At 50.8% G+C, this 20,168-nt stretch overlaps 9 protein-coding genes across 9 annotated transcripts; 4 read left to right on the top strand and 5 right to left on the bottom strand.

The window, feature by feature from the left end:
- Positions 1–406: 406 nt before the first annotated feature.
- Positions 407–1,397, top strand: BDW70DRAFT_164124 (oxidoreductase, short-chain dehydrogenase/reductase family; the record flags this gene model as incomplete). Its single annotated transcript, XM_073741418.1, has 2 exons — positions 407–479; positions 550–1,397. 2 exons carry the CDS (start codon positions 407–409, stop codon positions 1,395–1,397), a joined length of 921 nt encoding a protein of 306 aa, XP_073591653.1.
- Positions 1,398–1,603: 206 nt separating this feature from the next.
- On the bottom strand, positions 1,604–2,628 carry BDW70DRAFT_164123 (uncharacterized protein; the record flags this gene model as incomplete). The annotated part of the gene is made up of 2 exons (XM_073741417.1): positions 1,604–1,835; positions 2,291–2,628. The coding sequence occupies 2 exons, from the start codon at positions 2,626–2,628 to the stop codon at positions 1,604–1,606; spliced, it is 570 nt and encodes a 189-aa protein (XP_073591652.1).
- Positions 2,629–3,750: 1,122 nt separating this feature from the next.
- Positions 3,751–5,197, top strand: BDW70DRAFT_144313 (alpha/beta hydrolase). Its single transcript, XM_073738230.1, has one exon. The coding sequence runs from the start codon at positions 3,913–3,915 to the stop codon at positions 5,116–5,118; it is 1,206 nt and encodes a 401-aa protein (XP_073591651.1). The 5' UTR covers positions 3,751–3,912; the 3' UTR covers positions 5,119–5,197.
- A 1-nt stretch (position 5,198) lies between these two features.
- On the bottom strand, positions 5,199–6,772 carry BDW70DRAFT_172064 (uncharacterized protein; the record flags this gene model as incomplete). The annotated part of the gene is made up of 1 exon (XM_073743398.1): positions 5,199–6,772. The coding sequence occupies exon 1, from the start codon at positions 6,516–6,518 to the stop codon at positions 5,199–5,201; it is 1,320 nt and encodes a 439-aa protein (XP_073591650.1). The 5' UTR covers positions 6,519–6,772.
- Positions 6,773–8,873: 2,101 nt separating this feature from the next.
- Positions 8,874–9,888, top strand: BDW70DRAFT_172062 (class II fructose-bisphosphate aldolase; the record flags this gene model as incomplete). Its single annotated transcript, XM_073743397.1, has 3 exons — positions 8,874–8,999; positions 9,047–9,556; positions 9,618–9,888. The coding sequence occupies exons 1-3, from the start codon at positions 8,896–8,898 to the stop codon at positions 9,886–9,888; spliced, it is 885 nt and encodes a 294-aa protein (XP_073591649.1). The 5' UTR covers positions 8,874–8,895.
- A 758-nt stretch (positions 9,889–10,646) lies between these two features.
- Positions 10,647–11,353, top strand: BDW70DRAFT_172061 (uncharacterized protein; the record flags this gene model as incomplete). Its single annotated transcript, XM_073743396.1, has 3 exons — positions 10,647–10,703; positions 10,760–11,146; positions 11,201–11,353. The coding sequence occupies 3 exons, from the start codon at positions 10,647–10,649 to the stop codon at positions 11,351–11,353; spliced, it is 597 nt and encodes a 198-aa protein (XP_073591648.1).
- A 787-nt stretch (positions 11,354–12,140) lies between these two features.
- BDW70DRAFT_172060 (NADP-dependent oxidoreductase domain-containing protein) lies at positions 12,141–13,469 on the bottom strand (the record flags this gene model as incomplete). Its single annotated transcript, XM_073743395.1, has 6 exons — positions 12,141–12,183; positions 12,234–12,450; positions 12,517–12,773; positions 12,823–12,854; positions 12,895–13,115; positions 13,445–13,469. 6 exons carry the CDS (start codon positions 13,467–13,469, stop codon positions 12,141–12,143), a joined length of 795 nt encoding a protein of 264 aa, XP_073591647.1.
- Positions 13,470–14,231: 762 nt separating this feature from the next.
- On the bottom strand, positions 14,232–15,738 carry BDW70DRAFT_124137 (serine hydrolase domain-containing protein). The gene is made up of 2 exons (XM_073734831.1): positions 15,465–15,738; positions 14,232–15,419 (listed from the first exon to the last, which is right to left on the bottom strand). Exons 1-2 carry the CDS (start codon positions 15,553–15,555, stop codon positions 14,320–14,322), a joined length of 1,191 nt encoding a protein of 396 aa, XP_073591646.1. The 5' UTR covers positions 15,556–15,738; the 3' UTR covers positions 14,232–14,319.
- Position 15,739: 1 nt separating this feature from the next.
- Positions 15,740–19,614, bottom strand: BDW70DRAFT_124140 (hybrid sensor histidine kinase/response regulator). Its single transcript, XM_073734832.1, has 7 exons — positions 19,419–19,614; positions 18,228–19,352; positions 17,544–18,179; positions 16,491–17,495; positions 16,229–16,430; positions 16,066–16,180; positions 15,740–16,011 (listed from the first exon to the last, which is right to left on the bottom strand). The coding sequence occupies exons 1-7, from the start codon at positions 19,496–19,498 to the stop codon at positions 15,797–15,799; spliced, it is 3,378 nt and encodes a 1,125-aa protein (XP_073591645.1). The 5' UTR covers positions 19,499–19,614; the 3' UTR covers positions 15,740–15,796.
- Between the last annotated feature and the right edge of the window lie 554 nt (positions 19,615–20,168).

Below are 20,168 nucleotides of genomic sequence, written 5' to 3'. Positions count from 1 at the left end.
TATCTTCCATGAAGATAGGGTGTCGCAAGTGTTCGTGAAGTACAATTTCACGGATTAAGGGTAGCGTGACAGCAATTTTAAGTGAAGTGCGATAGACGCGCCTGGTGCTTACATGGGTCCAGGACAGCCTTGTTTACTTTTTTTCGTTGTAGACTTGACCCGTAAAGTAGACGTTGCTATAAATTGCCACAGTCGGCCTGCGGATGAACATAAGCCCCCTGGTAGACTGCGGATTGGGGTCGGGACAACTAAGTGTTCGGCGACTTTCCTTTTTCGGCGAACAAAGGACGGTATTACGAGTGTTCATTTCCTCTCTCAACATTCTGAATTATATTCCATCTGTCGACTTTACAAGAATCATCACTCCCAATCTCGCTGTTGTCAAGGCAGCTTCATCCTACGCATCATGGCTGGCGTCTCGTTCTCCCCGGAGAAGGACATCCCCAACCTCTCAGGCAAGGTCATCCTGATCACTGGAGGTCTGTCCCTTATGAACCATACCCGGAGGGTTTCGTACCTTATTGGTGCCTGATTATTTACAACGCCTAGGAACGGCCGGTCTCGGAGCAGCAGCGGCCATCCACCTCGCCAAGCACTCTCCTGCGCACATCTACATCAGCGGCCGCAATGCAAAGAGTGCCGACGCCGTGATCCAGCAGGCGCAGAAATCAGGGACTAAGGTGTCGTTTCAGGCGTGTGATCTGGCCTCCCTCGACTCGGTTAAGAAGGCGGCCGCCACCATCCTGGCCCAGGAATCCCGCCTCGACCTGCTCATGTGCAATGCCGGGATCATGGCGGTGCCGCCGGGCAAGACAAACGACGGCTACGAGGTCCAATTCGGAACGAACCATTTGGGCCACGCGCTGTTGATCCAGAAGTGTCTGCCGCTCCTGCAGCAGACGGCCGCACTCCCCGGAGCCGATGTGCGCGTCGTCATCCTCACCTCGCTGGGGTTCCGCATGCACCCGGGCGTAGGAATTGTCTTCTCGGACCTGAAGAGTGAGCAGAACTTCAGTGCATTTGGGGGCTGGATCCGCTACGGCCAGAGCAAGTTGGCCAATATCCTGTATGCGCGCGAGCTGGCCCGTCGCTATCCGTCCATCACATCCGTGTCCGTCCATCCCGGCGTCGTTAGTACGGGGTTGGTGGAGAATCTGGGCTGGGCGAACCGCACGTTTGTCTATGTGACGAATATGGGGAAGCTGATGAAACCGGAGGAGGGTGCGTACAACCAGCTGTGGGCTTCTACCACGCCCAAGGGGAACCTGAAGAACGGGCAGTTCTACGAACCGGTTGGGATCCTGTCGTCCAAGTTGGATAAGATCTCGAAAGACGACGCGCTGGCGAAACAGCTGTGGGAGTGGACGGACAAGGCGTTGGAAGACTACGTCCATTAGTGCAGTTTTTATTCTACAGACGAGAGAGTGAATTCAATGCATCCACCTTTTTCCTTCCAACTACTATCTCGCCATCATGAATTGACAAGTTAACAGCTCTGTTTCCACCGAATGCAGAATGGAATGGTCTCCCCGGGGGGCATAGCACCGACGCCATAGAACTTCTTGTTGGCAGAGGGCAACCATCCTGCCGGCCGGCCGACAATCTATACGTCATAGTATTCCTTGAGCACAGCCGCACTTCCCATAAACTCCTGTTTGGCAAAGTGCCATTTAGGGCACATAAAAGGGCCACCGCCGAAGGGGATAAACCCTCTGGACAGTTCATCCTGCGAGAAGGTCACGCCCCCCTGGGTGTCTTCGTTCGGCACGAGGAACCGCTCAGCCCAGAACTGGTTCAAAGGGTACTTGCCATTTTGCGTCCGGTCTGGGCCCAGGCTGCCTCGTTGTGAGCTGCAACCCGGGTTGAGAGTACGATAAACTGGCCTTTGTCTAGCTGCCACGGTCCCAGCCGGACATCGGACTGCGTGGGAGTCCAGTTCAACATGAGGGCGATACGCATCCGGGAAACTTCAGAGTAAACCGACTGCAGGAGATGGGAGGAGACCAAATTGGCGAGATCGAATTGCAGCGGACCATCTTGTGCAGTATCGTGGATGATAGCCCGATATGCAGAGCGAGCCAGACGGCACTGAGAATGGCATTGGCACTGGCACTATAATTGCGACCAGAATTTCTGAGTTAGTCTATTCTGACTTTCCGAGGGGCTCGGGACGCATTCAAATTACGCAACTAGTAGGGCAACATCTTCAGCTACGAGCGCGTCGTCATCCATACACCCCGTGTTTCGGCCGAATTGTTGTCGCACCTTGAGCCAGAAAGACCGCCACTACTCATCCCAATCGGGGTCTTTAGGGCTATTCTGGAGGTAGTCGGAATGCGCACGGGCAAAGCGATGCCTTGTTTTCACTGCCGCAAACACACGGTCGTGGGCGCCGTACGCCTTGAGCACCATCCAGCTGGGCATGCTCTTCATCAGCGCCGGCGTCTCATCGACGTATTTCCAGAAGTCCTGTTCAAATGAGGGCGTCGACAGGAGGTAGGGTCCAAACAGCGCCTTGACCGCCGCGTGGAAGATGCGACTCTTCCAGAAGGGATAGAGATCCGGCAGCTGCAACCATTCCTCGCTAATCCGGGTATCATCGTTGAATTCCTTACTGAGAAAACGCATGAAGGGCCTCGGAGACGTTAAATACTTTATATAGACCCCTTGCAGCTTATTATTATAGTTTTAGTACTTTGTCTCTATATTCTGGATTTCTAGATAATAATATCTCATTCTTAGGTCTTTTGACAGTCTATTAATTCTTTGTCTGGCAAATTTTTTGTCTGGCATTGATTCTTATTGATATTCAGAGCCCAATCGATGTGTTGGTCCAAAATTGATTAATCGTCTATCAGACCTCCATAGCAGCTCTATTATTAGTCGAAATTTTTATTTACAGGTCAGAATATTATTTTCTGAACCGCTGAAGGCTACCAAAGTCCCGCAGGGCCTGCCGGGAGGCTCCCCCGGCCCCGCAGCGCAAGCTGAGTCACCCGGAGCATCTCGGCCATCGAAGCGCTCCCGGACTGAAGAACAGGTCAGCCAACATAGGTAGGCCAGCGTAGGGTCAGGAAGCTTGTGTTATATATACATATCTTATCATCATGTTTACTGACGATACAACAAGATACATCAAGCCTGATAGCTAGATTTTTCAATTGCTGCCTTCTGCATCCGCTCAGGAGCTTATTCCACAAGCTTGATAACCAGCATGTCCAGGTATACTATAGGGAGAGAACACATAAGTAACTGGGTCCACGACAAGTGGATCTGCAGAGATCGATACTCAACGATGGAGCAATTTTGAAGCTTGAGGTGGGTCAGTGCATTTCCGATGTTTGTATCTCCCAACCATACGCATTTCTATACGCGGGAAGAAAGGGTTGCTATTGGCTCAAGGGACCCGCGGAATTGGCGACAACTGATTGGTTTGAAGAAGTCTCAAGGCTGTTGTCAGCCAACACTCACTGTCGCTCTTTGTATCCTCTTTGAAGTAAGGCAAGTTACCGGGGGTTATCACAAGCTCCGGAGGAGTAATCTTGATTTAATATTTAGATTGGATCCAGCATCCCTGTACCATATGCCCTAAGTTCCGCATGACTTGGAACCCTAACACACAATCCCAATCTTGGGAATTCCTCGCAGACAACTTTAGGAATAGAAACTCCGTCTGACCAACCGTTTGTCCTTGGTTTTATGGCTCTCATCTCGTTGGTAGACCATCTGCAGTAACAGTGAGTATATTCTCTCAAGTCGGTGCAGTGGTATAATGGTGTAGCGCGCTACCCCACCATCGAGTTACCCGTAAGCGCCTCCCCAGCCGCACCTGCAGTTGGTGAGCTTTTGACAGCCTCCTCCTTACCTCTATCTCCTTGCAAGTTCCTCTGCTCTTCCCAGGCTTTATGCATCATGGGTCTGAATCATCTCGTTTACTCCTTCTTTCGATATGGCTTGACATCGCTGGCAGCTGCGATCGGGCTGTACGCAGTCCTCCTGGGGCTTCTGACGACCGCGACCTTTCAATCACACGTCGTTTACCTCCACGCCATCCAAATGACCTGGTTTAAAGATCTGGATGTGCCTGAGACGTTTGGATTTCTCAAGAATCAGGTCACCCCCTTTTCCATCAAGACTGCCGACAACAATCATGTGTACGCGTGGCATGTCTTACCAATTGAGCTGTATCGCAAGCATGAGCTTGCTCTTACTGCAGAGCAGACTGGCTTTGTCCGGAATATAACCTCCCGGCTTGCGTTCCAGCTGTTGCGCGACGATCCAGAAGCTCGCCTGGTGATCCATATGCACGGCGCAGGCGGCACCGTCGCGTCGGGATACAGAGTGCCTAACTACCGTGCTCTCTCAGCAGGACATCCCGGCAAGATTCACGTCCTGACATTCGACTACCGCGGGTTTGGACGAAGCAAAGGGACCCCTTCAGAATCAGGTCTTATCCAGGATGCGTTGGCAGTCGCTAACTGGGTGATCAACATCGCTGGCGTTCCTGCTTCGCAAATTGTTATATTTGGGCAATCCATGGGGACAGCAGCAGCAGTCGCTGTCTCTCACCATTTTGCATCCCAGTCGCCGCCCATTGTTTTTGCAGGCACTGTTCTTGTTGCACCGTTTGTAAATGTTCCGACCTTGGTCTCTACCTACCGTGTTGCAGGGACTATTCCCATCCTATCACCTCTTCGCCAGTTTCCTGCTCTATTCGATTATCTTCTCCGTTTTATCCGGGATAAATGGCTGACGAACGAACGTATCATGGAAATGGTTCGAATGAACGAGGTCAATGAAGAGAAATACCGGGTAACTATCATCCACGCCGAAGATGACTGGGATGTCCCCTCGCACCACAGTGAGCTCCTCTTCTGGCACGCCGTCAACGGATCGGTTCCTGTCGGCATAACCTACGAAGATCTTGACCAGAAGAAAGCGGAAATGCAGGTTGACCTCGGCGCGGCGGGAAGAATCATGGAGTGGCGGACTGAGCACGGCGTGATCAGGGAGGAGATACTGAAGAGTGGCTTGCACGACGTGATTATGGGCTACCCGGTCATCACAATGGCTGTTATGCGGCACTTTGAAGCCGTCGATCCTTCTTTTACCATTTGAATGTAGACTCAAGAGGACATATGTCAAGATAGCCTAGTCTATTGCTCTGTTCACATTTAGGGATGTCTCGCGTCATGGCCTTATAGCTGAATTCCATAGTTTGCAACCTCATAAGTCTCGTATACGCCCTTCTCTACAGCCCGCAAGGCGGCAAATACCTCCCCCATCATCAAAATACGGCTGGCAAAGTACAGCGCCGGCGACCCAATCTGAATAACGGTAATGAGACCGTTCCAGCGAAGCACGACCTTTTGAAAATGCATGAACGCTAGAAGGGATACAATCGAAACGAAGCCTGAACATCGCCAAATCCACTTCTCTGCCAGGGTTGGGAAAGCAGTATTCCAGCATGCCAGATGAAGCGCGCCAAATGACGCTCCAAACAGAGAGCAAAGTGCGCGAATAATCTTCGAGCGGTACAGATACGGGTCCCAGTGTGCGACTATGGTGTCCTTTTGAGCTCTGATCTCGCTCTCCAGAGCCTTCATCTCGGTTTCGCGGGATGTTGGTGACTTGGGAGTCCCTTGCTGTTGACTTGCTGCCTCCCTCTGCTGGTTGGCTTTCGCGATGGCTTCTCGTATATCCTTTTCCTCTTCTTCCTTTTCGAAAACCCGTGGAGTAAGATCCCAGATGTTCCAATATGACCCTTGAGCGTTTACATCGTCAAATTTGTCGCTCAAGGCCATAGACTTGAACAATCTCAACTGCTCAGAGCTCATTTCAGGAAGTTTCACAATATTGGGTGCGAATATGTCTTTCGGTTTCTCCCACCAGAAGAAGTACGTGACTGCAAATAAGGGGATGTAGCTGAGAGTCATGCTTTCCAGCTGGGCCAGAGGAAGCGAGTTAGCCGCTCGCATGATACACGTCGCGACAAGCCACAAGACCTGGAACAGGGTGATGAGCTTTGTTATGCTGTCACTCTTGTTCTTATCACGGATCTGGTTCCCCGTAAGACCCCAGCTGGCATGGTCTCCCTTCCAGTTAATGAGACCTTGCTCCAGCAGCCAGGTAAACTGATTCGGCCAGATAACCCTGTTGCAACTAGTCCCTTCAGTTGGCCGATATTGGAGCGCAAGCATGCTGATATAGTACGCATGGGAGAGCTTGAATTCTCCGTCTGTATAACCAGAACAGTTATCGACCATCCTCCGGCACTGTGCCCATTCCTGAAGCCCTTCGACCGCGATAAACTCTGGCGCCAGGAGCGTTTTTGCAAGGAGGGCCAGTTTGTGACACGTCGCGTACGATTCACTCTCATAGACCCGGGGGTGTATAACGACCCATGTACAGAGGAAGATCGTGGTGAGGCATGTCGTAAGAAGGCTCAAAGTACCTCGTCCGTTTGGCTCCGGCATCCACCCAACCAGTTCTAGCGTCGTGGACGACGAAAGGCTCATGACTGTTGAGATAAGGTCAAAGAGATCATATCAATGAGTTTGACATTTATCCTCCATTTGTGGTGAAAGACTATTCTTGTTCTCTTTATCTCCAGGGAATTGAATTGACATAAACAGCCAGCAGTCATGGTCCTGACGGCGCGCAAAGGAGGATGTGTTTGACATACTATCTATCTGATGCATAATCCCGCTGACGCCACTTGTATCGAATGAAAGTCGTTGGTTTAGCACTTCTCACCCCTGCGTAGGTCTTGAATACTTGTTTTCGATTTCGACATTTGTTGTCGCCGGAAGAGTAGCGGACGGCGGGCGCTTAAGAAAGCAGCCTTACTGGCTCCCGTAATGTGATCACACCAGCAATCCCTGCGTTGATTTTGCTTACGAATGAGATCTCTAGCCTTTTCTTTTTTTTTTTTTTTTCTTTCTTTTTCCGAGCTGTCTTACCTGGGCATAGTTCAGACCACGGACTTCCATGTCAAGAAGACGCGCAGTAGCAAGCCTAGAATGTCTAACCGTCATAGCATTAAGAGCGATCGGTTAAGACGGCGTTTGTTCTTGAGGGACTGTAAGACTCTGCTATTAGTCTTCATGGCCAAATATCTACCTGGGAAGCGACGGCATATTCCTTACGTTTCCGAGGCTCTCAGTACAAGCTTCTTGTCCGATAACACCCACCACATATTATCCCGGTCACTAAGGTGCACAAGAGCATCACTCTACATCTGATCACCGCCAGTATCAGCTGAATTAAATTTGTTGGCCCCTTTTATCTCGCCCGCATTCACTACACGTACAAGAGCCAGAAATCAACAGCTTTGCTGCCTGAGGGGTTGCTGGACAACAGTTTCGCTGAACAAACCCATGTTTGTACAACAAAGAAACAAAGAAGACGTCAATACACATCGATAAAATTGACTGGATGATATCTTGGCGATGATATAACAGGAAACTGCGGAAACCCCGATGGAAAACTGGGGAAAATGCTCGCATCCAATATCCGTAGATTTTATTTCACCGCAATTGCCCGCCTTAGCTATCATCACGGCATTAGATTCAGTGGTACATGCATATACATGCCAACCAGATGGCCAATGGAACTAGTTATATCCCGTTTGAAATAGATAGTTTCATGTTCGTCTGGACAGCAGGGACTGGCTGATACTGTTCGCCAATTGAGCCCTCCCCCCACCGCCCTTTGGGAGTCAGCCCAAGCCTGTCACATCCGTCTTATAGCAGTAATAGCGATCGATTCGCCCAATGAGAGATGTGCGTGGTCTATGTCAATGAGCAGTGTGTGCTCGGCAATACTGCCGCCTCACTGGGTCGGGAAAACGTCTTCTCTAAGTTACTGATAGTCTGCGTATCCAGAGTATGATATAGCATTGCTTTGACAACGCACATCTTTATTGCAGGCGTGCTAGGAACTCTTTCCTCGCTGCAGCGCTGCCCAGGTCAATACACGCAATGAAGGCAACGATAATTCAGCGAAGCGGATGTCTCCATTTGGAGGGAAAGAGACCCTCCTTGGCATCTCGCCATTTGCGGCGGGGCTCCCTTCCAACAGGGAAGTTCCGTATATCCTCGATATGGCCCCTTCTGTAATTGCCAAGGGGAAATCCGCCGGGCTGCGCGGCGCGGCGAGTCCATCCCGCTTGGCTGGGTCCTGGACGCAGACGGGAACCCGACTACAGACGCCAATGTCGCCCTCAATGGAAGTTTATGGCTCCGATCGGCGGACCCAAGGGCTCTGGAATTGCTATCTCGATGGATATCATGTCCGGTGTTCTTCAGCGTCGACGACTTCAACGCACGCATGATACATTAGCGTAGAGGGTGCATGGGATTGTCCCGGCGCCGGGGTTCTCCAAAGTCCTATTCCCTGACGAGCCAGAGCATCGGCTGTGCCTGCAGCGCCGAAGGGAGGGCATCCCGTACGCGGACGCAGAGAGGAAGATGTTTGCTGAGTCTGTCAAGCAATATGGTGTTTCTGAGCTGCTTCTTTCTGAGACGCCTCTTTCGGTCTGGCCCGTGCACTTCCTAGTATACAGTTTTAGATATACGGTGTGAAAGTTTCGGTGTATATACAGCCAAATGAGGCCAACTTCATGCCTTACTTGTGACTTTCGTAATCTCAGTTTCCTCCTTAATGTAATATCAAGATGGTGCTACAGATGAATGAATATACATCTAAATGAGAGGGCCTCTGGACACATCGGAACATCCGCGCGCTGGGTCGGCCCGCAGCCGTAGCCATCGGAGCTTCCCGAAGCACGGCAAACCCGCAAAGAGGGAATTCACGACCATACTTATAACGGCCTCACGATCAGCTCTATTACAGACATCTACTCCGGCTGTCGCATTCCTCCCCGCCCACGTCATGTTTCCCTCTTCCGAAGACCACATATTCCCCGAAACCAATCTTACATGGCGGATCCTGAACCATGCCAATGCAAACGGATATGCCGTTGGCGCGTATAACTGGTTAGAAGCCCACTCTTCGATCAAATGCAACAACTAATACTAGTCAGCTACAACACTGACGGCATTATGGCGGTTATAAAAGCTGCGGAGCGGCAGCGCTCTGCCGCAATAATCCAGCTCTTTCCTTGGACGATGCACTTCCAAGGACCGGAATTCATCCGCTACGTAGTTAACGCCGCTCACGCAGCTGCTGTTCCGGTAGCTGTGCATTTAGACCACTGCATCAAGCCCGAGGATGTGGAGCTCGCACTGACGCTTCCGTTTGACTCAATTATGGTAGATGCCTCGATAGCGGACGAGGAGTCCAATATCCGCTTCTGCAAGAGCATTGTACAGCGCGCCCAAGCGCTGAATATCACCATCGAAGCAGAGATGGGTCGCATTGAGGGATGTGAGGACGGTCTGCCTACTGTTGATATGGAGGGTGTCATGACTAGACCAGAGGATGCGGAAAATTTCGTCCGCCAGTCAGGGGTACACTTCCTGGCTCCGTCATTTGGGAATATTCACGGAGGGTATCCGCCTGGGGGTGCAGAGAACGCATGGGATCTCCCCCGGTATGTCTTCCTCAGCTGCTTGTCTTTCGAGTCATATCACTGACATCCAGTTGCCATTTAGACTGAGTGCCATTGGTGGTTTGGTGTCCTCCAGAACACCGCTAGTCCTTCACGGGACGCATCCAGTACCTGATGACCTCTTCCGCAAAACCATCGCTTGCGGAGTCCGCAAGATCAATCTAAACCGTACAGTCAGGGACGAGTACACCCGGTTTATTGCTGATAATGCCGCGACTCTGGAGCTGACTGTCCTTCAGGAGGAGGGCGTGAAGGTCTATCTTAGGTCCATTGAGCGGATGATGGGAGTTATGGGCTCTGCTGGTCGTTACTGAGACCATCTATATTCAAAATAATTTTATTGAGAGTAAGCATTGCAAGTAGACCTTGGAACTCTGAATGCAACTATAGCTTGCCTATCTTTTTTTTTATTCCGAGGTACACTGACAATCGGTTGAGTCAAAATCCTCAGGGCACAAGGAAGGCTGGTATTCAGGAATATGCAGTTGGGGGGTTCCCATTCATAAAGGCTCCGAAATTAGGGCTAGTTTTCTTCGTGAAGATGAACAAGCGTTCCACTCAACTAAAATATCTTAATTACAACGTGCGGCCGGGGAGCAGCTGCATGAACTGACCATGCGCTATCGCGTTTGATTACACCTCCAAATATCTCGGGCGTTGAGGTTGTAATTGTTAGGAGTGCTTTTTACTTTGGTATGAACAGTATTCAGCATCCCCGCTGTCATTGGCATTGTTTCTTTGACGACGTGACAAACCCTCTACATGCAGCTTCCACTTCACTCAATAAATGGATCGTTTTATACATGGCCGAGCACTCGACAAAGACTTGTTGATAGGGGATGTTTGGCGAGGAAGGGGGCAGGTTGAGCTTGAAAGTCTCGAGACAGAACCTCCTTTATATGTCGATAAAGGTTTCATCCTCTACCTACCAACCATGCATTCTTAATTTCAGAGAGCTGCTCAAGTTATAAACCTGCTTCTTCTATTCTGTTTTCTGCAACAGTGCTCGATCTATCCTCAGAGCCCTTCAGAACACAAGTTTCACTTCAATCCCAACTAAGTCTCCTTGGTGATGCGAACCATCTATTTCACTGCCTTAATTGCATTTCTCGCCCTGGAGGCCTCCGGTGTACGTATAATATGACATGCTTCTAAATCGTCTGCTGACTCCCTTCTTGATTACAGTATCCCACCGATGCCAACGCCGTCACCGAATCGGCCTTTCCCGGCTACGAGGACGGAACTAGCATCTTCCAGGTTGTGCCCTACCCCGGCGCGGACAAGATCACCCTTAGCGGCACCGTGCAGGAAGTCCACGCCAAAATCCTCGAAATCAACCCGAACTACGAGGAAGACTGGAAGAACGTCAATAATACCTACCCGAAACCTGAACCCCGGTCGGACAAGCCTCCTCTCCTTAACTGCGACGGAAGCAATGGGTATGCCAAAATAGACAAAATCAACGACGGCATCAGCTACCTTCGCAAGTTCAAGCTGCCACCAGGCCTCGAAGGAAACACTTGCCAGATGGTCAGCTGCTCGTATGATTCGGCCATCAGCTGGTGCAACGATGTAAGTAACTGCAGTTCCTTACGCTCAATGATATCGACTCTAACGTTAGACAAGCTTCCCACCCTGAGGGTTCTCCCCTCCTTCGACAATATCGCTGACGGTGCACAGGTGATTCTGAACTGGTGCCAGGAGGACTGGGATGATGTCGGGGGTGTGCTGGGCCACCCCGATGGTTGGCGTGTTTTTGTGGACAAAGAAAAGTGCTAGGGCTGTGGGTTCTGAGATCACTTTGTCTACTATGGTCATGCGTCTTGTCTTGAAATTTGTATTTCTTTATGTATGATACTTGATCAGCAGAAATGAATGCTTTGATTAGTTTATCCTTATTCACACATCAGCCACAGCAGTAATGCCTCTGTCGACTAATATCCCCATGATCAAGGCTTTCTCCTAGCCTTATAGCAGGAGTATAAGGAAAGGCTGGCTATCTCTGAAAATCCCTTCATATGTGTATGCTGAGGACGGCTCTAATAGCCACAAAAGTGCCCTGTAAAGAACTCAGAACATCCACTCAGTGCAAACGTCTTCAAGTTTTGCGAAGTGACAGAAGAGCAGGATAGTCATAGCTATGGACTAACTTATGGTTATCGAGACTTACCATTCTCGGATAACCCTTGTCTACTTAACGGCAAAGAGCACAACACCAGACATACTCACAATCATGTCTCAAAATCTTTTGGCAAAGCGCCCGGTTGCTCTTCCCTCCCAGTGGATTTTATAAGCATGCCGGCGGTTATTCAGTTAGATCTCTGGCCATTTCTAACTGACTGCTGGCAAATTAGCCTTCATAAAACTGCCTGGACATGAGAAGCACGGCTGCCCTATAACAGAACCGAATAATTACGAAGTCACTGTTCTTGTTTCGTCGAGATTGTCGAATGCACAAAGCACTTTAGATATCAGAGAAGACTATCATACAATTAAATGGTTTCACAATGAGTCTTAGACTACTCTAGCACTTCTCTGCAACCCAATAAATATCAAGTCACGGTCTTCACAGCTCAGGAGTGGTTCCAAATCCGTAGTTGTCGGGGAACCTGGATACTATTAGCTTATGCCGTTTGATGCTGCTGTATCCTTTGCTCACCCAGCTGGATATCCAGCTCCCAACAGTTTGGTCGCATTTGCGGCTTCAGTGATACGCTTGTTCTCTTCATCTGTGAGCTGTAGCTGGGCACTCGCCGTGTTCTCTTCCAAGTCCTTGATCGACCGCGTGCCAGGAATTGGAACAACAAAAGGCTCCCGGGCAAGCAGCCAGGCGAGGGTTGCCTGTATCGGTGCGACTCCTTTCTTCTTTGCAACGTCTTTGATGGGTTCGTAGAGCTTCTGGATTGTGGGGAAGTTCTCTTCGGAGTATCAAGGCATGATACTGAGGAAGAAGTCCTTGGTAATGCTCTCACGCGTGGCGTACCTGCCCGTCAATAGTCCACGACCGACGGGGCTGTAGACGACAACGGCTACGCCAAGCTCACGCCATGTTCCAAGCAAAGCGACACGGGGATCTTCGATGTCCAAGGTAAATGGGCTGTACTCGACTTGGACGGTAGTGATGGGGTGGACAGCATGAGCACGACGAAGAGTGCCGGCAGACACCTCACTGAGGCCGAAAAATCGGATCGTGCCTTCCCTGTAGTTCATGTTAGAATCAAAAAATGACGAGAGGCAGGCGACTTGACTTCTTGAACTGGGCCATAGCCTCGACCGTCTTCTCAATAGGTGTTTTGCCGTCAACACGATGGGCGTAGTACAGATTTAATAATTCCAGTTTGGAGCCTCTTCAGACTCCTTTCTAGTGCGACTCTGGCATATTCGGAGGAGGTGTCGACAGTCTGGCTGCCGTGCTCATGCAGCGTGATGGCGAACTCGGATGCGAGAAAGATATCTTTTGCCTTTGTAGGGTTCTTTGCTCGCCAAATGCCGACGATATCTTCGCTGTCGAAATAGACGTCTGCGGTGGAAGTCCATTTTGCTGCTGGGATCAAACTGCTGTACCAACTACAGCGTCAGAGCCACAGATTACCGACGACCACTGATACAGTCCTTGTCACGCATGATCCTGAGCTGTTTGACGGACCATATTATTGAGGTTTTCCAGACTGAATCTCCAATTCCTCATGCTAGGGCACGGCCCCCAGCAGAAAGAAACATTCGTGCCCTTTTTCCGGTATGGCCAGGCTTCCTATCTTCCGCGTCGTTTCTCTGCGGTCGACGAGGCTCGTCAAGCCCTAAATCCCATTCTCCTTTCAGTCATGCATCTCGTCATGCAAGTTGGGCGTCTTACTCGAAGCAGCCACACACATCCACGGCCGCCGAGCGCAGTCATGCTCGAGGAGCAGAAAGCCCTCCAAGCCGCGGTGGAGGACTGGATTGCAAGCTGTGATAACTCAATGCAATCTGCGTTTGCGTCCGGAGCATCAGCAAAGCAAGCCTTTGCTGCCGTGCTACGGACGCACGCCGACGTGGCCGTAATCCTTCTGTCCACCTGCTTTACTGTCAAAGAGACGACCTATGATGCACATCTCCCCGTTATCAAGTCCATCATCGAATGGTACAGCGATGTCCTCAGCACTGACTACCCTCTTCTATCGGACACGTGCGAACCCGATCCGACATTCATGATAGACACTGGTCTATTCCCGCCACTCTACTTCACAGCCTTGAACTGTAGCAACCACTCCACGTGCCGCCAGGCATTCGCTATTCTTAGTTAATATGTCAATATGGAGGGCCAATGTTGGCCAGAGTAGCGGGGCATGTGGTCAGTCTCGAAGAAAGGCACTTTGGCGACATTTTGGCCAAAGCCACGACGTCAACTGCGATTTCCATGGTCCTCCCTGAGTTCAGTCGGATTCATTGTGTCGAGTGCAAGCAACCAGCCCAACGGCATCAGGATTGAATATCGCCCCTTTGATCCTTCGGCGCTTCCGGCATGAGCTGGGTAGTGCAGCGAGTTGGTGGATAGAAAAATGCACCATTGATCTATCTTCCCAGGTTACAAAAAGTGATTTCTTCGAAGTTTGACTACGGGGTGACACCATTGTCCTCTTCTAGCCGTATATTAAGGTAGCATTGTAAGGGTTTGACTTGAATATCTGTTTTCATTTGGCATTGCAAGGAATGAGGAGCCTGCCAAAATAAGCCCAGTTCCCCATTGCACCTAGTGAAATATTTTTTCATGCATTAAAACCTGCCCAAAAGTCCTTCTTCCAAGCATTCACCAGGTTCTTGATGGTGGGATTTCCAAACGGCATCTGCTGAGTCGCAAAGAAACCGGCCACGCCTCGCTCTCGGTTTACCCACCAGACGATGTTTGAAGCTCCTCCCCATCCAAGCATGCCTCGCGGCTGCCCTATCTCGGCTACTTCATTGAGACACAATATTCCCGCTAGCCCATGGTTGACAGCATCTCCCGAGACCGGCCCCGAAACAATATCCCATGCGAAGCGCAGTTGGAGCAGCATGTCGACACTAGTAGACTTTGGCTCAAGCTGAGGCCTGAACATCTCCGCGATGGTCTCCAGCCTAAGGAGCTTGGGCGAGTCCGAGACCAGGTCTGCGAGTACTGCAACATAATCCTTCGCAGTGCATGAAAGCCCACCGCCCCCATCCTGATCCTCAGGGTTGTCGAAACTCCAGGTGTCAAGACGCTCGAGACGACCACCAGGTGTCTGCTGCGCCCCTCCCATCGCACGAGCAAGGTACTCTGGGTGACGAGCGATATTAAAGCGCGGAAACGGAGCAGAAAGACCCAGCTTCTGCCAGATATTCTCCACCATGTACTGTTCCAGTGAAATGCCGCCGTTCAAGCGACTCACAACCACACCCGCCCAGTCGAGGCTGCATCCATACAACCATCCTGTACCCGGTTCAAAGACGAGCGGGATATCGAACCGGTCCGTGATCCGCAGTGAGGGCTTTATCCCGGCACGGGCGCGAGCCTCCGCTCTTAAAGAGAGTAGCTTATTCGTGAAGTAATAACCTAAGCCTGAGGTATGGGTGAGAAGGTGTCGCGCAGTAACAGGGACCTTGCTGGGCCCGAAGACAAGGTCTGAGCCGACAACGTCGGTCAGGATTTGCTTGTCGGCAAATTCTGGAAGCACTCTGGTAATCGGCTCGTCGAGTCCGACTAATCCTTTTTCCACGCATTGTAGCAAAGCAATACTGGTGATGAGTTTCGTCGCGCTCGCAATTCGAAGAACGGCGTCTTCGCGGAGGGGCTGCGCATCAGGAGAGAGGGAGTCGTAACCTGCTACTTTGCTGTAGATTTCGTTTCCTAAGCGGGTTAGCATGAAACATGTCATATACGAAAGGGACATACCATTACGATCGACGCATTTACAAATGACGCCGTGGGCTTTGGGGTTCTCCTTGTTTGTGTACTCGGCGAGAAGAGCATCAAAATCGGACATTGTGAGCTTGAGACGATGCGAGTCAGAAGCGGGGAAAACTGAGGAGACCGCCGCCAATATATATGCTTGTTTAGGTAGTCGATTCAGCTTAGCGTGGATATGGGGCCGAAATTAGGCTGCCGGTGACGAGGCAGGCTCCAAACGTTGCAATCAGGCTCAACGGTCGTCTTCATAATGTTCGTATTCGGACTATGTACAACAAGCGTGTTCGTTATATACAAATGAGCTGGCGCAGCTCGTGTTATAAGTGGACCTTCATGAGTTTCCCTAGTTGACCGAGTGACAGCGGCTTCACGAGGTAATCATCCACTCCGGCCATCAAAGCTTCGTGCTGCATCGCAGCAGACCCAATGCCGGTCACGGCGAAGACCTTCACGGGAGTTAACCGCTTTTCCCGTTCATACGCCCGGATGTTTCTGGTGGCATCTATGCCATCCATAACAGGCATGGATATATCTGCCAGCAAACATTAGTACGATGCAATATAACCAGTGCCAGGAGGATACTCACCCATTAACACCATGCTGAATGAGTTAGGCGACTCCTTATATTTACTGAATGCGATAAGCCCATTAGTCGCTGTCGTATGCTGGTGACCCAGTTTAGACATTAACCTGGCGAAAACCTGCGATTGTTAGCTATCAGTCACGGTCGGAAAGACAGACAACGTTACCTTGAGGTTTATTTCATTGTCGTCTACTATCAGCACCTTGTTTCCCAGAGCACCACTGGCTGGAGGGGCAGAGTCATTGGTAGGGTTGGTCGGGGGAGTGGCTTTGGATACCGGCGGAAGCTGGTCGTCGGCAGCGGAAAAAGGCTGGGGCTTAGCCTGCATGACTGACTCGATAGCCTGCAGCACCTTTCGCGGGGAGTATCTAGGATTGATTAGTGTCGGTAGCCGAATAAAGAGAACAAGCCTGTCGTAGAGTACTCACGGTTGGTATAGGCGGATAACCTGGGCCCCGCCAGGTCCATTCGCACTCAGAGCCGGCAAGCCGTCACAAAGACATACGAATTTAGTCTGATTCTTCTCCACACGACAGCGCAGTGACTCGTCTACGTAGAGTTGTTTCAGGGCGGCTTCACTAATAATTGCGATCTCGCCATCAGCCTTGGCCAACGTGGCTGCCGACGAGATCTTCCAATTGGGCTTTCCGGAAAGCAGGTTGGTAAAGAAGCTCTGTAAGCATATCCTTCGCTTCGCTTCTGAACTCAAGGTTCCAGTAGGCTCTTCGGAAAGTTCAGGATACGCATCAAGGCCGATGAGAGAGAAGGTAGTTTCCCGCGAACCCATGTCGGATTCCAGTCCAAAGGCACCTGTAGCGATATCGTCGTGCGCCAGTTGGACAGGGATATAGATATCAACTTGAGTTCCAACACCAATTTCGCTCTTCACGTCTATTGACCCCTTGAAAAAAGAGACAAGCTGCTTCACAATGCTCAGACCGAGGCCAGCACCTTCAGCTAGGGCGTCCTCTTGCGCGAAAGGCGAGAACAGTTTATTTTTCAGGAATTCCTGTGACATTCCACAACCAGTATCAGTGAAGCGCAAGTGTGCAATCGCAGAGTCTGGGTCAGTTTCCACTGGCGGATCCAGCAGCGACACCGAGATTTCAACAAAACCACTGTCGGTGTACTTGAGTGCGTTTCCAAGAATATTCATGACAATTCGTCGCCACGCCCCGGTCATGGATGTCACCTTCCACCGATCCTGGTTCTCGAATCGTAGGACAACAGTCACACCCTGTCTGTAGGCAGTGTCGGGGTTGCTAGGACTCTCCGGAGGCGTCAACGCAATGGCCGCATGGCACATTCCGGAAAAGACACTGTTAACTACTTCCTCGATCAGGACGTCGAGATCGAACGTGGTAAGTAGACTGGTGACTGACGAGGCAGTCTGGTTGATGGACACAAGGTTGTTGATCTTCGCAAAGTCCAAACTGTAACTGTCAGCAAATTTGCCCACCATATGATGGTTTCAAACCTACAGATGATTCAAAGTATCCAACAAAGTAATACCGCACATTTCAAGCGCCTTCACCGTTTGCTGCTGTTCCGGCTGCAGAGGAGACGATGATAGTAGTTCTGCATTTGCGAGCATTCCATGTAACGGTGACCGAATCTCATGACTGACGGAAGAAATAAGGCCAAATTTGGATTTCTCTTTCAAAGACCAGTCCAGCCTCGCGATTTCTGATATTATCGAGTCACCAAAAACTTTGAAATAGTGTAATTCATCAAATCCAAGTGCGCGCTCCTGCTCGCTATCTTTCGTCCACACAAACGTCCCAGCAAGCCATTGACCCTTGTTCCAATCCCAGAGCGGTATGAAAAGCAATGACTTTGCTTCGGGAAATAATTTCGCGAGGCGGGTTTCGAGAAGTTGAGAATTGTCGTTGTCAGCGTCTGGAAGCAAAACACCACCTTGAGGGAAGGCGGCGATCAGCTCCCGTAGAAGCGAGTCAGATATCCCGTGCTGGTTGTCAGTCTCGTTCGAGGCCAGACCAAGTGTCTCGCATATGGTCTCGTCCGCCACGGCACCGTTTGAATACTGACTTCTTGGTCGAGGATCCGCGTTCTTGGGTAAAGGTTCCCAGTTCAGCATGTCCGCTTTTAGCGAGACACTGGTTCTGTTAACTACAATACAGATCACGGCAACTAGAAAATCTCACCTTCCGGAATTGCACCGAGAGGCGTCTACAAACATAACCCCGTCCAGATCCATCGACTCCCTTAGTAGCGAGCTAGCATAAGCATAAACGTTTTCAATGCGCCTCAGAAATGGAACTTTGTCTTTCGCGGCCAGCTTTGGAGTGCTCTTTGCACTTGAGTTATCATTCGCACGCAAAAAAACTGTTTCTTGAGACGAGCCAGTGTCGGTAACAACCTTGTTCAGCACCGGCGAGCTCACGGCCTTATGCAGCGTGCCAGATAGCGACGTCGCGTGAGTAGATTTTCTAGCAGCATTTTGAGTAGAAATCAGCGGCGACGTTCCTCCAGCCGCCTCAGTGCTCGACGGCAATTCGTTTAGACCGAGTCGCTCCAGCGACGGTGTTTCTGCAGCGCGCGGTGGCGCTGGAGCGTCGAGCGGACTTCGCTCGTGGAGACGGTCCTTGACAAACGTGGTCAGCCCTCGAATGAGGCGGTCCGACCGTCGATGATAATGGACTGTTCGGACATTTTCAAGATGACGCGCGATCGCATCCGAGATCTCCTGCAAGGCGATCACTTCATCCTCGCTGAAATCCTGCCGCGGCTTATTATCAACCACACAATAACCACCAAGAATGTGACCAGACGGACTATATATCGGGACCTCGGCGTAGAATCGCATGTGCGGCCAGCCTGTCACATAAGGACGATCCTTAAAATAATCCTCCTGTGTAAAATCGCAAACGATGTAGCGGGTCGGGTTCGCGGTAACGTTGGCCGTATTCTTCAAGTGCGGTACATCGTATCCGGAGAACAGCTTGATGGCATGAGGACAGACACCCCAGACCAGGTCTAACGTGGTGTTCCCAAGATACAAGCCATCGTTGGGCGCGTGTTTTTCCCTGTCCCGCAAGGAGATGGACGCGGTCGCTTCGGAAATGATATGCTGGCTGTGTCCGTCGATGAGCGAGGCAAACGATCGCTCGCACCCAAGTCGATGCACCCCCAGCTGCGTAAGAGCTGTCAAAGTGATATCAAACGGAAGTTGGGCGACATTGAGACCGGGTTCGTTCTCGGGCTCGCTCTGAGTCAACGTTACGTCAGGATCTGGAGGTACGGAGGACGGGCGGATGGCACAGTAATACCTAGCGGAAGAATAGATGAGCATCCCTAGTACAAGTAGAGATTATTGCGCAGTGGAAGAGACGAACCTGGACAGTTCGCGCAATCGCTTCTTCTCCGAGTCAGGCAATGGTGGTTGCCGAAGCGCTGGTGAGAAATATTCCTGCATGCTCAGTATGAGCTCAGGGAATAAGACGGTTGGATTCTACGAGAAGCTGCATTCAGGAAGCTAGACAAAGCTAGAACTGATGAATTGAGAATGAACTTGCACCCTGCAGGTGCAGGAGGCGAGTGAACTTGACTTTCTTGGAGACTTCCAAAGAATGTCTCGAGCGGGGCGAGCCAGTCATGGCGCACGTGCAACTCCTCCACCATCGTCGTATTAGCGCATCATTTGATAGATGGAGGGCTCTCCAAGACCCGCCGCCACTACCTTTCCAGGGCCAGAGCCATCTCGATCCTTGGAATTTATACGGACGTGGGGGGTAGGAAGGGCGCCGATCGATTGGCAAGCATCCGATGGTCGAATCACGCCGTCCTCATCGCATCGCTTCCTGTTCGGCTTCTGGCCCGTCAATCCTTTGGTACATATTGACTGGGAACTATGGTCCAAGGGGTTCTACCTTCGAGGTACGGAATTCTCCGCAGTGGACTGACACGCAACGGCAGTTCACAGCTGCTGGCAGCCGAAGTAGACCAAGTAGACCACAGACGCGGAGCTAAAAGGTGTCAAAATGGGGCTTTTGACACGCAACATCAGTGGATATATACTCAAGAGTGTATCTAGAGCCATTGCTCCCTCAACAGTGTCTGCTAAATTTACACTCGCTCAACTGCTT

This window comes from Aspergillus foveolatus, assembly GCF_047715535.1.
Source record: "Aspergillus foveolatus strain CBS 279.81 unplaced genomic scaffold BDW70scaffold_92, whole genome shotgun sequence".
Classification (NCBI taxonomy): Eukaryota; Fungi; Ascomycota; class Eurotiomycetes; order Eurotiales; family Aspergillaceae; genus Aspergillus; species Aspergillus foveolatus.
The sequence above is the reverse complement of the archived record's forward strand: the minus strand, read 5'-3'. Positions and strand labels throughout refer to the sequence as shown.